The 13,048-nt window shown below is 40.0% G+C and overlaps 1 protein-coding gene across 1 annotated transcript; it reads right to left on the bottom strand.

The window, feature by feature from the left end:
• Positions 1-334: 334 nt before the first annotated feature.
• Positions 335-12,921, bottom strand: LOC114361649 (dipeptidase 1). Its single transcript, XM_028316766.1, has 2 exons — positions 12,722-12,921; positions 335-1,985 (listed from the first exon to the last, which is right to left on the bottom strand). The coding sequence occupies exons 1-2, from the start codon at positions 12,878-12,880 to the stop codon at positions 642-644; spliced, it is 1,503 nt and encodes a 500-aa protein (XP_028172567.1). The 5' UTR covers positions 12,881-12,921; the 3' UTR covers positions 335-641.
• Positions 12,922-13,048: the final 127 nt, after the last annotated feature.

Here is a 13,048-nt window from a genome sequence, read left to right as displayed (position 1 = left end):
GTTTTCCGGTACTTCCTCCTCTCTTAGAACCTTGCTGCCCCAGCCCCCATCGGCCGTCAGTTCTGCGTACTATGTGCCCTGCCCATTGATTCCCAAATGTTTCTTATTGCATTAAATAATGTTATGTAATTGAGTGACCATGCAGCTGAAATCAAAATCTTCATCATTCAGATAACATGAATTGAATCTTCCTTTTTCAATCTCATTCTCATGTAGGTCAAACGTATTAAACAAAAACCAACAAGGAACCTTTTTCTATTCCATAAAATAAATAAAAGCCATGGGTATTATAAATAAAGAATATTTATTTTTCTATAAACACATTATTCCTTTTTTTTATATCATCAATGGCTCACATCATATAAATCGCGGATCGCATTGGGCTTTCGTCAACGAAGTCGTGTGCATGGATGGAGAAGAGTTCAGCGGGCAGGCCGCGGGCCGACGCCGCGACGGCGAGACGAAGCGCCCAGCGCGCGCGGCTCCTTAGCTAAACAATTTGTGCATCGAGGTCAGGTAGAGATTACTTTAATCACTAAATCACATTTGGACACTAATATACATGTATAAACTACGATCAACAAGTGTCAATATTGAGCAGTACGAGGTTGGCCGCGGTACCGCGCGGCGCTCAGCCTGCGTCACGCGGGCCCGTACACGCAGTCGCCGCGGCGCGCGCCGGCCGACTCCTCGCCGGGCAGCACGGCGGCGCGCCGCCACTGGTCGCGCACGCGCTCCACGTGCTGCAGCACGCGCACCACGTTCATGCCGGCCAGCTTGCGCACGTCCTCCTCGCTCCAGTCCGGGTCGCGCAGCAGCTCCGCCAGCAGGTGCGGGTAGCGCGACACGTCCTCCAGCCCCTCGGGCGGCGCGTCGATGCCGTCGTAGCCCGCGCCCAGCCCCACATGCTCTACACCGGCCACTCTCCGCACGTGGTTTATGTGTGCGACCACGTCCTCCACTGTTGCTCGCTCACCGCACGTCACTAACTTTGCGTAAAAATTTATCATTACAACGCCCCCGTTAGCGGCGATCAGACGCAGCAGCTCATCTGGAACGTTTCGAGTTGAATTGCAGAGTGCCGCCGCTCCAGAATGAGAGAAGACCACCGGCGCTTGTGAAGTTTCTATTGCGTCTCGCGCCGTTTCCTCCCCTGCATGCGAAAGGTCTACTATCATGCCCAGACGATTCATCTCCCGTACGACGGCGCGACCGAATTCTGTTAAACCACCAGCAGTGCCAGCTGCTCGAGCCCACCGATTGTCACATGTGTGGGTGACGGTGAGATAGCGCGCTCCTAGTTGATAAAAAGCGCGTAACACTGCTAAAGAATCGCCCAGCGCATGACCACCCTCCACGCCTATGAGGGAAGCTATACGACCGTCGCGATGAGCGTCCAGCAGCTCGGCGGCGTCTGTGACCAACGCTAAATGGGCTGCATTCATTTCCACTATACGTTTTATAACGTCCATCTGTTCGAGAGCCAACTGCACGGCGTCCCTGTCTCTCGCGCCGCACGGAACATACGCTGACCAAAACTGAGCACCGACCTGACCGAGCCTCAGCCGCGGGATATCCGTATGCGACCAGCGCGACCTCGCCCAAGGCTCAAGTCCTTCGAGGCCGGCGCTCAGATTGAATTCGCTAATCTTATTATGTAGAAATTTTCTGACGTTCCACGCCAAGTCGTTGTGTCCATCGACGAGTGGCGAGTCGCGTAGCATGCGGCGTATGGTGGTGAGCCGCTGCTCTGGGGTGGCGCGGCCGCCGCCGCCGAGGGCCAGGGGCAGCGCGAGCGCGGCGCCGAGCGCGGCCAGCACGACGAGCGCCGCGAGCGCGATGCGCCAGCGTGGGCGGCGCGGCGTCGGCTTCTCGTCAGAGCTGCCCGACGCCGACGCCGAGAGAGAGTCCGGCGCCCAGCGCCCGCACCGCTCGGCCACGTCCGGCAGGGGGCCCGGGAACGTCATGCCTTCCGGTACCGCGGCCTGCAAAAATAACGCACACGTTAAAGTTTTAAGAACCGTCATACGAGTAATAGTTGACTTGATGAGGCAGTTCCATTATTTTGTTAAATCTGATGGTAATTTTATTAGCATCGTCTCAGTTCAAAAGTCGTATATAAGTTGACACAATTTTTTCAGCTAAATATGTCGTAATATAATCAACAAGATTAATACCTACTGGGAATGCTGTAGGCTAAGCTATAACTTGTGAGATTTTATGCTTGGGTTATGCAACATAAAACATCACATTAAGCCTAGTAAGTCATCTAAAACATGCAAATAAACAAAGGTGCGTAAGCAATTTAGTTACATGCGAACCTAATAAATATACAGTAGGTAACTCGTTATGCTCGTGCGTGTGCCTTCATCCCGCACCATGTTTCCTGATTAAATATATAATCTCACACATGCGAGGCGCTCAAATAACAATGGATTTAAATGACTCGCATATTGTACTAAGTGACGTCTTCAATAATTTATCTTAAGCCTAACACAGAAAGCAAGAGGTAACATATACAAATATTAACATAGATAATATCTAGTTCAAAAATCTTAGGTTCCCTAGCTACGGATCTATAGGTATATATCCTAATCGCATAATCCTCAATGCCATTATTCCACACGATTAGCTATAAGTTTTCGACTTGCGTAATTAATTAAGGATCAGAAAGATTTTTATAGAATTAACTTAAGTAGAGATTTAATCAGTTCTGTGTAATCAACAACAGGTTCACGAATAATTAACTTAATAATTAAATTAGCTTACAATTAAGGTCGGCCAACATCGCTGTAAACACATAATAAAACCATAAACAAGCTAATAACCGACACCACTTTAAGGGGTGCTTGAAGGTGCCTAAAGGGTAGTTCTCGTGTGCTCGGAGCTTAGCTAATAACTATTCAGGACACGCGGGACCGCGAATGAGGTGACTTGAGGAGTTGCAGATGTCAGGCGTGACAATAATTTGCGCGTGTTCAATTATGCAAGGAGCACACGCGGAGAATGGGCTGCAGACAGGGGAGGGGTAGGGGTGAGCTGAATAGCCTCTGACCCATTTACAGAGAAATGGCGCGAAGGCCTGCAGTCGCTGGGATTTCACTTGTTGGTGACAGCCCTGAGTGATATTACACTGTTCATATTGCAGTCGTTTGTTGCGACAGTCAAAGGGCATATAACTTACAGTTTGATTTTAGTTTAGGTACAAAAAAGTGTTTGTTAAACAATAGGTACCTACACGAGATTATCCATCCATTTAAGTATTTATGATAGTTATCAAATAGGTAAGTAAACCTAAAGTAATTCGCAGTCCTTGCGGGAAAAAGTGCTCGTTGGTTCTACTTAATTGAGAGCAACATAATAATTTTGCAGGGACTGCCGGGCTCGGTTCCCGGGTCTCGACATACACAAGTATACGAAATATGTGGGTATTTCTCATCGCCACGGTTCTCATCGTCACCTTCGTGGTGAATTTTATTTCTAACTTATTTCAACTTTTTGTAAACAAAAATTGTAGCGCTTGATGTGAAGATTGTATTCTCAGTAAATCAGTCAAATAGTGAGTCTCGTTTGGAAGCTTTAACGTTTTGAATTTTTTGATGCCACGAAAGTGATTCTGTACTTCACAGCAATAATTTTTTCAAACTTTATTACTGTAAATGACTCATACGTGTTTATAAAACATAATATTTTGTCTTACTTTCATAGATAAATAGCAATAACATAATATAAATAGGTACCTACTTAAATACAAGATAAAATTTTACCGATTACGTCACCTACTAAGTTACAAGATTCTACGCAATTGGTTTTAAGGGTGACACTGGTGGCATTCTGAAATGCTAAAGAAGCAAAAAACGGATTATCAATACCTCAATAAAAAGAACTCTAATTGATTATCAGTCTCTCAACATTTTTTTTTTATTTAGGCCAGAGGGCCTCGTATTTTTGTTGTNCGTGAGAATGGCCGATTTAATTACGATGATTTTAGTATATGCTACACACAAATTGAATGAAAATTGTGAATGCAGTAACCAAATGTTTCATTGCAACCGAAGGTGTGACACGATGAGAACGCGAAAAATCACCCCGTTTTTTATCGTTTCATGTGATTTTTTCGTATTATTTTTGCTTCTATTACGATAAAATTTATTTTGTATGTAGCTAAATAGATATTTTATCATCTGATTTCAAAGTTATTGTTCTAACTTATACCGTTTATGAACTATTATTGTGTGACCATCAAATTTGAGTGTAAATGAGAAGTACCCATGTTCGTCCGTGACATGAGAGCGGAGGCACGTGCGGCTCTCGCTACGAAACTTCTGATTTGGTTGGATTCCTCAAAATGGACGAATCTGGTTGATTAATAAAAATACCTATTCTGCTTAATTACATTTACGGTAATATGCAAAATGCGAAACAGTAAAAAGTAATTAAATTAATCGAGAATAATAATCAAATGATATTATCTGTAGGTAATGGACTCTACTTTGCCTCCGCTTCAGATAAATAAATTATATGAAGATACTTATGCGATGAGAAAAGACAAAGAACACATTTTCTTATAGAAATAAATAGATAAGGTACCGTGCAAAAAATAAACCATGAGAATAGAAACGGTAATTAAGATGTTTAATTATTTTGAGCATTTGAAGTGAGACTAAATAAAAGTGTTTTTGNTGTTTTTATGGCCCCACGGAGGAATGAAAACAAGATCCAACGAAGAATTTAATGCTCGAGAACAAAACGGTCATATTTTCATACGAAAGGCTTGGTGAGAGAATAAAGAATGGAAAATATCTATTGTATCTCTTCCTATTGTTATTTGCTCAAGCAAGCCCTCTTTTGTATGCATGTATCTGTGCGCATACATTAAAGCTTGTGCTGGAGCTGGGATGAAGGCAAAATGGCGACCTAAGCAGTTCCGGTTATTAAGGTAGGCCCACCGCGCTTTGTGCTGTTGGCTCGGTCAATTTCGTTCGCCCGATAGAGTGGAATGAACATTTAACACGCCTGTGCCTTTGCTCCCTGGTTCAAAACACAAAGCAAATTCCTCGCCGAAAGGTTTAGAAAACATACCACCCGCTATATCAAAGGACGACTTGGCACTCTCACTCACACTAGATTAGAGTCATGCTAACTTACATTAACGACACACAAAATATGGCCATAAATATAAGAAAGTTAGTTAATCATCGTAAATAACGTTGTTATGGAGCTCTACCATAGTAAATCGTAACCATTTTATTGAATACCTCAACGTAAATAAGTAAGTAGTTCTTCCTTTTGCCCCCGCAACATAATTAAGTACCAAGTATAATTTATTTCATGATACTCTTAAGTAAAGATTATTTTATTGTAATAACTAAGTAGCGTATTTTATTCTGAGCTTACATAATAAAAGAGTAAAGTGTGATATACGATAAATTACGAGTTACGAGATAATATTTCTTTGAGAGTATGATTTGAGATGTAGAGAGCTTATAATAAAAGCCTCATTATCAATCACTGATGCTGTCCACGTCTCTATCCAGAACCTACCTACGACGCGGCCCCACTTATAGCTGATTGTACGAACAGTACGAATTCTTGGGTATATGGAGGTAGTCTATATTCATCTATAGTCTACCGCATACTCGCAGTAATATGCTCTATCAAGTGTGCAGGCGACAGGGATGCAAATTGCTCCCGGGTGCAATTAATAGCATTTAGCAGTAGTTAATAGCTAACAAGACTCGATTTGGGTATTAAGTTTATCGCGTCGAGTCCCAGCTCGTTAGCGTTTCAAACAGTTCGTATTGTGCTAATAAACCTGTTTTCCCATTTGAGCAAGTATATTTTATATGTATTGTCTTTTACTTTAGTCATTTATTTTATTAATAGCGGAGACCTATCAGCTTATTCTCCGAATCCATTTTCAAAATGTCATGAATTTTTCTGAATAAAATTCTGTATTCAATTTCTTATCTGTTTTTACTAAATAACAGACCATCTTTAAGGTACTCAAGAAACATATCTTACTCTAGCCAGCTATCCCCATATTCCCAGCCCAGCAAAGTGCATTGGGTTCGCATAAAACGTAAGTAAGTTACGACCACTGGGACGGAGTTGAAGTGGTGGCCGCGTCCGACCACGGGCGGCAGCTGGGAGCACCGCCCGGCCGCGTAGCTGCATCGATTGCAGCCAGGCGCCGGCCCCGGCACGGATGATGTTGCCAGGTGCCCTGCTTACCCTTGGAGTTCTATGACCTGTCTCCCAATAACGGTACGTGTCTAGAATGGTCAGTTCGGTACTGCAGTCAATACAAACAATGTCTGCTACGAAATGAAAATTAGTCATGTGTTGGTATTTTGCTTTATAAGTGAGTTTTAGTGAGTTAAAATTATTGTTTAGTGAGTTGTTAATAAATTAATATCCTACGAAGACATGCATGAAAGCTGACACTATTACAAAATTAATCGTGTCGAGCCAACGGTAATGAGGTGCTTTGAGCTGCACGAAGCTCTCAAACGATTAAAATTAACACGTAGTTATAAAACAACGAAGATGCGAGTTTAATAACCCGTCTGCGCAAGAAAATAAGAATATTTTTCTAAAAAAAAACTTCGCAAGTGCCGTTATAACTTTGTAGAAGTTGGGTTTTGAAAAAAGTTTAAATTGCTGCCACATTTCGCGACATTAAGTGCTATTTCATCACGAAATGATATTGCAGTTTTTGCGATCCCCGTGACCGTGCAGCAGTGTGGCGTGCGGCCGACGCGCCCGCTGCCCCGGCCGGCATAATGTTGCGTGAAATTCGCGCCCCTTTGTTACCTTCCCACTACCCAGCCTCCCGTAGCGCTTTATAGAGCGCGGACCTCGATGCTCCATGGACCACGCTCCGATAAATATTAAGAATCACGAGATGTTAATGGAACTGGATCGGATATTTACGTTTTTATTTTTGCAGGAAATTGAAACCGGTTGTGTTTTTGTTTCATACTGGCATTGAAAATCACTACATCATTATTGAAAATCTCTGTAGCCGCATTATCTTGTTGGGTTAAAATACATACCAATAGGAATAAGGTTTACGGTTTGCAGTTAAGTATACTAGTAATTTGTACTGTGACTGCACTTTGTCATAAAAATCACTACAGTAAAAAATTGTAATAATGGATTCATTACTTAATCTTAATATGTATATGTAGTTTATAAATTAGTTATGAGTAATAACGCGTTCAGGTAAGTTTTCGTTAAGTAAAGCCTTAACTCTTCAAATCTTGTGTTAAACATTAACATTAGGTATGTAATTATTCTTATTAGATTATTTTAGCAAAGTTCAAAATAATATGGCGACTATAAATAATTCATAACTTTTTAAAAGAAATTCCTGTAATCGAGGTCATATTATTATGCACTTAACGAGTTAGGCAATGTTCCAAAAATAACGTACTGTATGTATGACAAGACAACCCACCATATGTATAAATACATGGATGTGCAACTCATCTTTACTCATATCTCAGTAATCTTTGTAAGCTACAGGTACTCAGCTATGTAGCAATAACTTTGTGATATATTTTGATATTCAAAAAGTGTTAATAATGTGTTGATGATGACCGAGATGCGGCATTCTAGGGTGCGCGGTTAACCGCGTAATTGCGTTAATTATGTGCAATTTTCGTATTATGCTCACACTGAGCTTAATAATAATATTTATTTTCAAGTTGATTAAGCACACTCATTTAGGTGGCTATAAAGAGTCCATACAACAACAGTTTAACTAATTATAGAGTATACCTAGTGATCTTCTTTACTGTAAAAGTAAACATAGCAAACGAGACACCGTACACAGCTTAGTAAGTGACGTGATAGACCTACTTAGTTGAACAAACAAACGAAATAATAAAAGAGGACCTTTGGTTCTACTCGTATCCATATTTTATGGGTTTCGGTGTGGTCCTGATTTGTAAGAGCCTTTCTTTTCTATACAAATGTCCCCTTAGCTGTTTCCATGCAAATTTCATGACGTAAAAGGATTTCTCAGGAGACCTTATTTGAGTATTGGGTTATATGGTCCTATAGTAAGTTAGGCACTGCAATTTTATACTTCTTGTTGCCTTTGACCGCTACCAATAGGTACTCATTTGAGTTCTCTGTTAAAAAATATATATTTCCTTCGTCTGTTTTGTAAATATTAATGTGTCCTGCTTTTTTTTGCTGTTCTCATAAATTTTACCTACCTGTCAAAGTGTTGAAACAAACTTTGGCAACTAATGTGGGCCATATTTTCCAGGTAAGCATGTGGGTACGATGAGGCTTTCAACAACATTAGGTGCTCACCCTCTGCATGCATTGTCACGTTTTTTAGTGGATTCTTTTTTGGATGACCGAATTTTTCAACTAGGTCATCCCTTAAAATTAGATGAGCCATGCCGCCCTCATAAGCAACCGCTGCTCTAATGCTTTACAAAGATAGCGCCGATCAATATCTCAAATAGACCGTTTGCTACTGTGTTATTGCATAGTCAGTCTACACCAAAACAGTGTTAAGGAAGCATACCACCACTTTGATCTTGTAACATACAAACAAACGTGAACCGTCCGTATATTTTGGACGTCAGGGCTCTCGTAATACCTACCATTAAGTGCCTATGCCGAAAGGAACTCATAAAATGGTTCCAGGAAAATATTTGTTAAAAGAAGCGAGCGAGGAGAACCGTTTACCCGCCATGATTAAGGAAGAGATATCTGATGTTTTCCTTCCTTTCGGTACCTGCACGAATAGGTAGTAAGTACCAAGTTTAAGAACTTTCACCACCGTAATTCATTGGAAATATAGTGTTTACTTAGGCACCTACATCAAACAAAAACTTTTACCTCGAAGAATAGAAATGGCACAAACTTAGGTAACTACTTACAGTATATCACTCAGAAATCATTCTATATGATAAGATTAGAAGATTGTGTCTCAATCCTTTTACCTTTCATAGGAGCAAACATGTCATAAATAACAAAATAAGTATTCTAGTAATAACAACAACAACCGTACTTATTAATATTATGATATACCTAGGGTATACTACCACACTGTGCCTACTACCACAGAATTTTACTATCAAACTGTAACATTTATCGCTGATAACATAATACTACTTAGATTAATATTAGTTATCCCGAACTGCATTAATACGGATCTACACAAAATTGATTTACTTAACTATAGTTTGACCTTATTATTGCACCAACGCTAAAATAGAACTTTCCATTTACAGCTCAGTTTGTCAGACTCAAAATGTATTGGGTAGGCTCGCAGTAATATTTCGTAGTAGTTACTATTATCACTTTAGAGGTACCTACTAAATAAATATTTCTTTAATCTTTATTTATCATAAATTGTACCCAATAATATCTAATTCTTAGGTTTTCTTTAGGTTAGGAATTTTTCTACCTAATAGCTCGAGATAAAATCACACTAAGATAAAATTATAATGACTGCTACCTTGTAGATGCCCGCGCGTAGGCACACTAAAACAAATAAAACAAGGTGTCTCTATAAAACTACGTTACACGGAAGCACTAAAGTCAGAGCTTGTTAAATTGTTGTTTCTATGAACACAAAGAAATCCAAGTCTAGACGGATACATTGTATGGACGAGTGCTAAGAAATAATTAAGTAGGTACATTCACTCAAGGGCGGAGAAAGCTCTTGGACTAGAGAGTAAACGAAACGATAGTGTGTAAGGGTGAGTTTTCACAGTAGATGCTGGGATATTCACAGCGGCCATTGACTTTCATTGTTGTTTAACAATGCAGATTGAATCTTTGTTTATTCAAAGACGAGTTTTATATCTATCTAGTTTATCATTACGTAGAAATATGTAACGGAGTCAAAATAGTGTTGTCTGCAATAATGTAAATGTATGTAAATACGAATATAGGTAGGTACGAAATACTTCTCCTATAGCGACAAGCCCCAAAATTGTTCAGATAAAAACAATAACAACAACATTAAAAGCACAAGCTAAGCGTGAAAAAGAAATTATAAAATCAATAAAATCATTTACACAACATATTATTTTCTAGTGGTAGAGAAAGCATATCAATGTAAGTAAGTAATAAGTTACCATTATGTTACCTAAGTACCTACCTATTCTATGACAATATATTAACATTCTACTTTAACAAAACACCCTCTCAAGATTTACGAGTATGTCCAAGGACGACGGACCTTTATTGTTGAGATTGAGGACAATATAATTTTTACGCTCGTACTTTACAGTGTGGATTGGGGAAATCTAAAAGGAATGATGTTAAAGCCTTACTAGACTATAAAATTTACTACTATCGCCTTGAACGAAAGTGTTTAAGTCTAGTATTCGTCCTCAAAATGAGCACACCAGCGTGTAAAACGATTTTTATGACTGCTCGAGTTAAAAAGTAACGATTATTTGTATTTTGAACAACTTGAATTAAAGATCTATCCAGTAATACTCGTATTTATTATAATAACTCTAAGTAGGCACCTACTTATCTCTATTTTAGTCAACTCTCTCAAAACTAACTCGGAGTCTCTAGGAGTAGGGAGTTCTTCTAATCAGTTTTCTTCATTCATTAGAGCAAACATTGATTGTGTTCCAAAAAGTAGCGAAAAAGTAAATATAAAGCACATGATAACATGTACACAAGCGTTAGGGATGAATGAACTCGGCGAAGCAAACGCCTCGGAGTGAAATCAAGTGTGTAACCGGAGACAGTTCTTGCTAGAGGACTTTCATCGCTGCGAGGATCGGGACGATTTATAACGTCATGAATACCTTTTGTTGTACTTATTCTGTAAACCGCTTGATTTCTTATTTTCTAATGCAAAGATTTTATTTATTTATAGTTTTCCAATTATATCATTCTACTTCAAATGCTTTTTACGATGGCGAATTTGAATAAATTAGCTAGCTCATAACCAAGTGTGATCACAATATAAAAATTTATAACAGCTCAAATATTTCTATGGAATATATAGACTCCCAAAATAATAAAGATGTTAAGTAGGTTCCGAAACCCATTGCGTGGGTCTACTGATAGCAAGGTCTGGCCTAAAGATATAAAATAAAATTACGCTCGTAGTCGCTTCTAAACAGATCTTTACTTTCAACGGATACATATTTTATGCATATGAATGTGTGTACTTACACACAGTTTAACGAGTTAGACAGTTTCAAACTTTTCATATTAGTATGCCCAAATTGCTTGTGCTCCTTAATATTTGGGTACCTAAGTACCTACTTCTTTGCACAGCATTCGAAGTAGGAAAGGAAATTATCATACGTTAATTATAAGACTTCTTGCGATATTTGGGTAGCTTTAAAGCTTCTTTGTATACCTACTCGCGACTTCCAACTCTAGCGTCAAACCGGTGTCTAAAAACCTTCCAAAAATAAATTCTAGAGTAGGTAATGTAGAGATACTGAAAACCCAATCCCTATTTCAGTTTTATCTTGGGCGACAATGGATAATTTATTTTGACATATTATTATACAGATCAAAAAGACAACAGACAAACTTGGCCCTTGAAGATAATGTAAGAAAATAATGAATGCAAGCAGCGCAGCGCTGCAAAGCATAGTCGCTATGTCGTGCTCGTAGCCACGGTCCAGATATTAGCTGGCCAGCATTGGAAGAGGTCGATTAAAGTGGTTTGATGAATAATAAACAAATACGTATTGGTGGCTTTTTATTTGTTTTATTTCAAAATAAATAACTTTTAAATAATTTATTCAAAGTTAATGTTAAATATTTACAAGTTGGCGTGAACTGAATAAACGTAAAAGAATAGGACATTCTTTCTCATTCGACTCACTAGGAGTTTACAAAATTAAATTATTGTTAACTAATGTAAATAATAATTATTTTTAGGGCCACACAAAAGGGTTCTGATACCATGATGAATCTAGCTCCAAATACCTATCTGTATTAGTGCCAACCGATTCTTATATTAAACGATCTGTCCCTATCTTTACTTTTATTATTTAAGTATCATAATGAATTAAGCTAAGACCATCATTGTCATCTTTAATTTATGAATTCAAAATAATAATTCTTTTAAAAAATTTAATATTAATGCTATACTGTATGGTTTTATTTTACTTCGTTACAAAAAAGTATTGAACTCTACCTTCGACCTACAGGAGGACTCAATTAGGACCACGTTACTCATATTAACTAAAATGTAAGAGTGTGATAATACTAAACATCTAGCTTTTTAAAACTAGGCACTACACGGTACTAATGATAAAATTATTGAGTGGTTGTTGCTACGAATTATAGGTACCTAGGTATCTTTGCAGGTAACAAACACTAGAAGCTGCTGTTAGGTATGATTTAGTGGCTAAGGACAATGATTGAGGATTATGAACTTAAGTAAATATGAATACGTAAGTAATTAAATATAAGAATCAAATTAAATTGTGTATTGACAACATACAGAAACTTATTTACAGATGATTGTATGAAAGTAAAAACTACATTAGTACGAGTAAGTATTCACTTGAACATTGAAACAGCGACTATCCAACTAAACAACACATTTACAAACATTAACGATGCGAGTGCGGGTGACATGTGTGGTGTGAACTCTACAAACAAAATCAACGTGGAAGCGGTCCCTAGCGGACCGCCGGGGATCATGCGGGCCGGGGCTCGGAGCAGCGGCTAGCGGGCAGGCATTCAACACACGTACGTGGGCGTGCGGCGAGGTGATCGCGCGGCACAGGCAGGCGTGTGCCGCCGGCGGCACCTGGTAGTCCATGTAGTTCCCGTAGCCCATGTGGTCGCACGTGCAGGCGCAGGACTCGATGTGCCGCCGCAGTTCCAGTTCCACCTCCCACGGCGGCTCCATGAGCGCGTCGAGGCGGGCGGCCGCGCGCCGCGGCGAGCCCGCGCCTCCGCGCGCTGCGAATGCGGCCCCGGGCCGGGCGCGGGCCGCACCTGCGCGACGCCACCTGCCGCCCCGTCCCCCGCCCGGCTCGCTCCACCATACAAAGCGGCCGTTAGCGCGGCTCGGCGC

The sequence above is a fragment of the Ostrinia furnacalis genome, unplaced genomic scaffold (genome assembly GCF_004193835.3).
Source record: "Ostrinia furnacalis isolate ACB-3 unplaced genomic scaffold, ASM419383v2 OfSCF5861, whole genome shotgun sequence".
NCBI lineage: Eukaryota > Metazoa > Arthropoda > Insecta > Lepidoptera > Crambidae > Ostrinia > Ostrinia furnacalis.
Note: the sequence above shows the minus strand (reverse complement) of the source record. Positions and strands in the feature narration are given on the sequence as shown.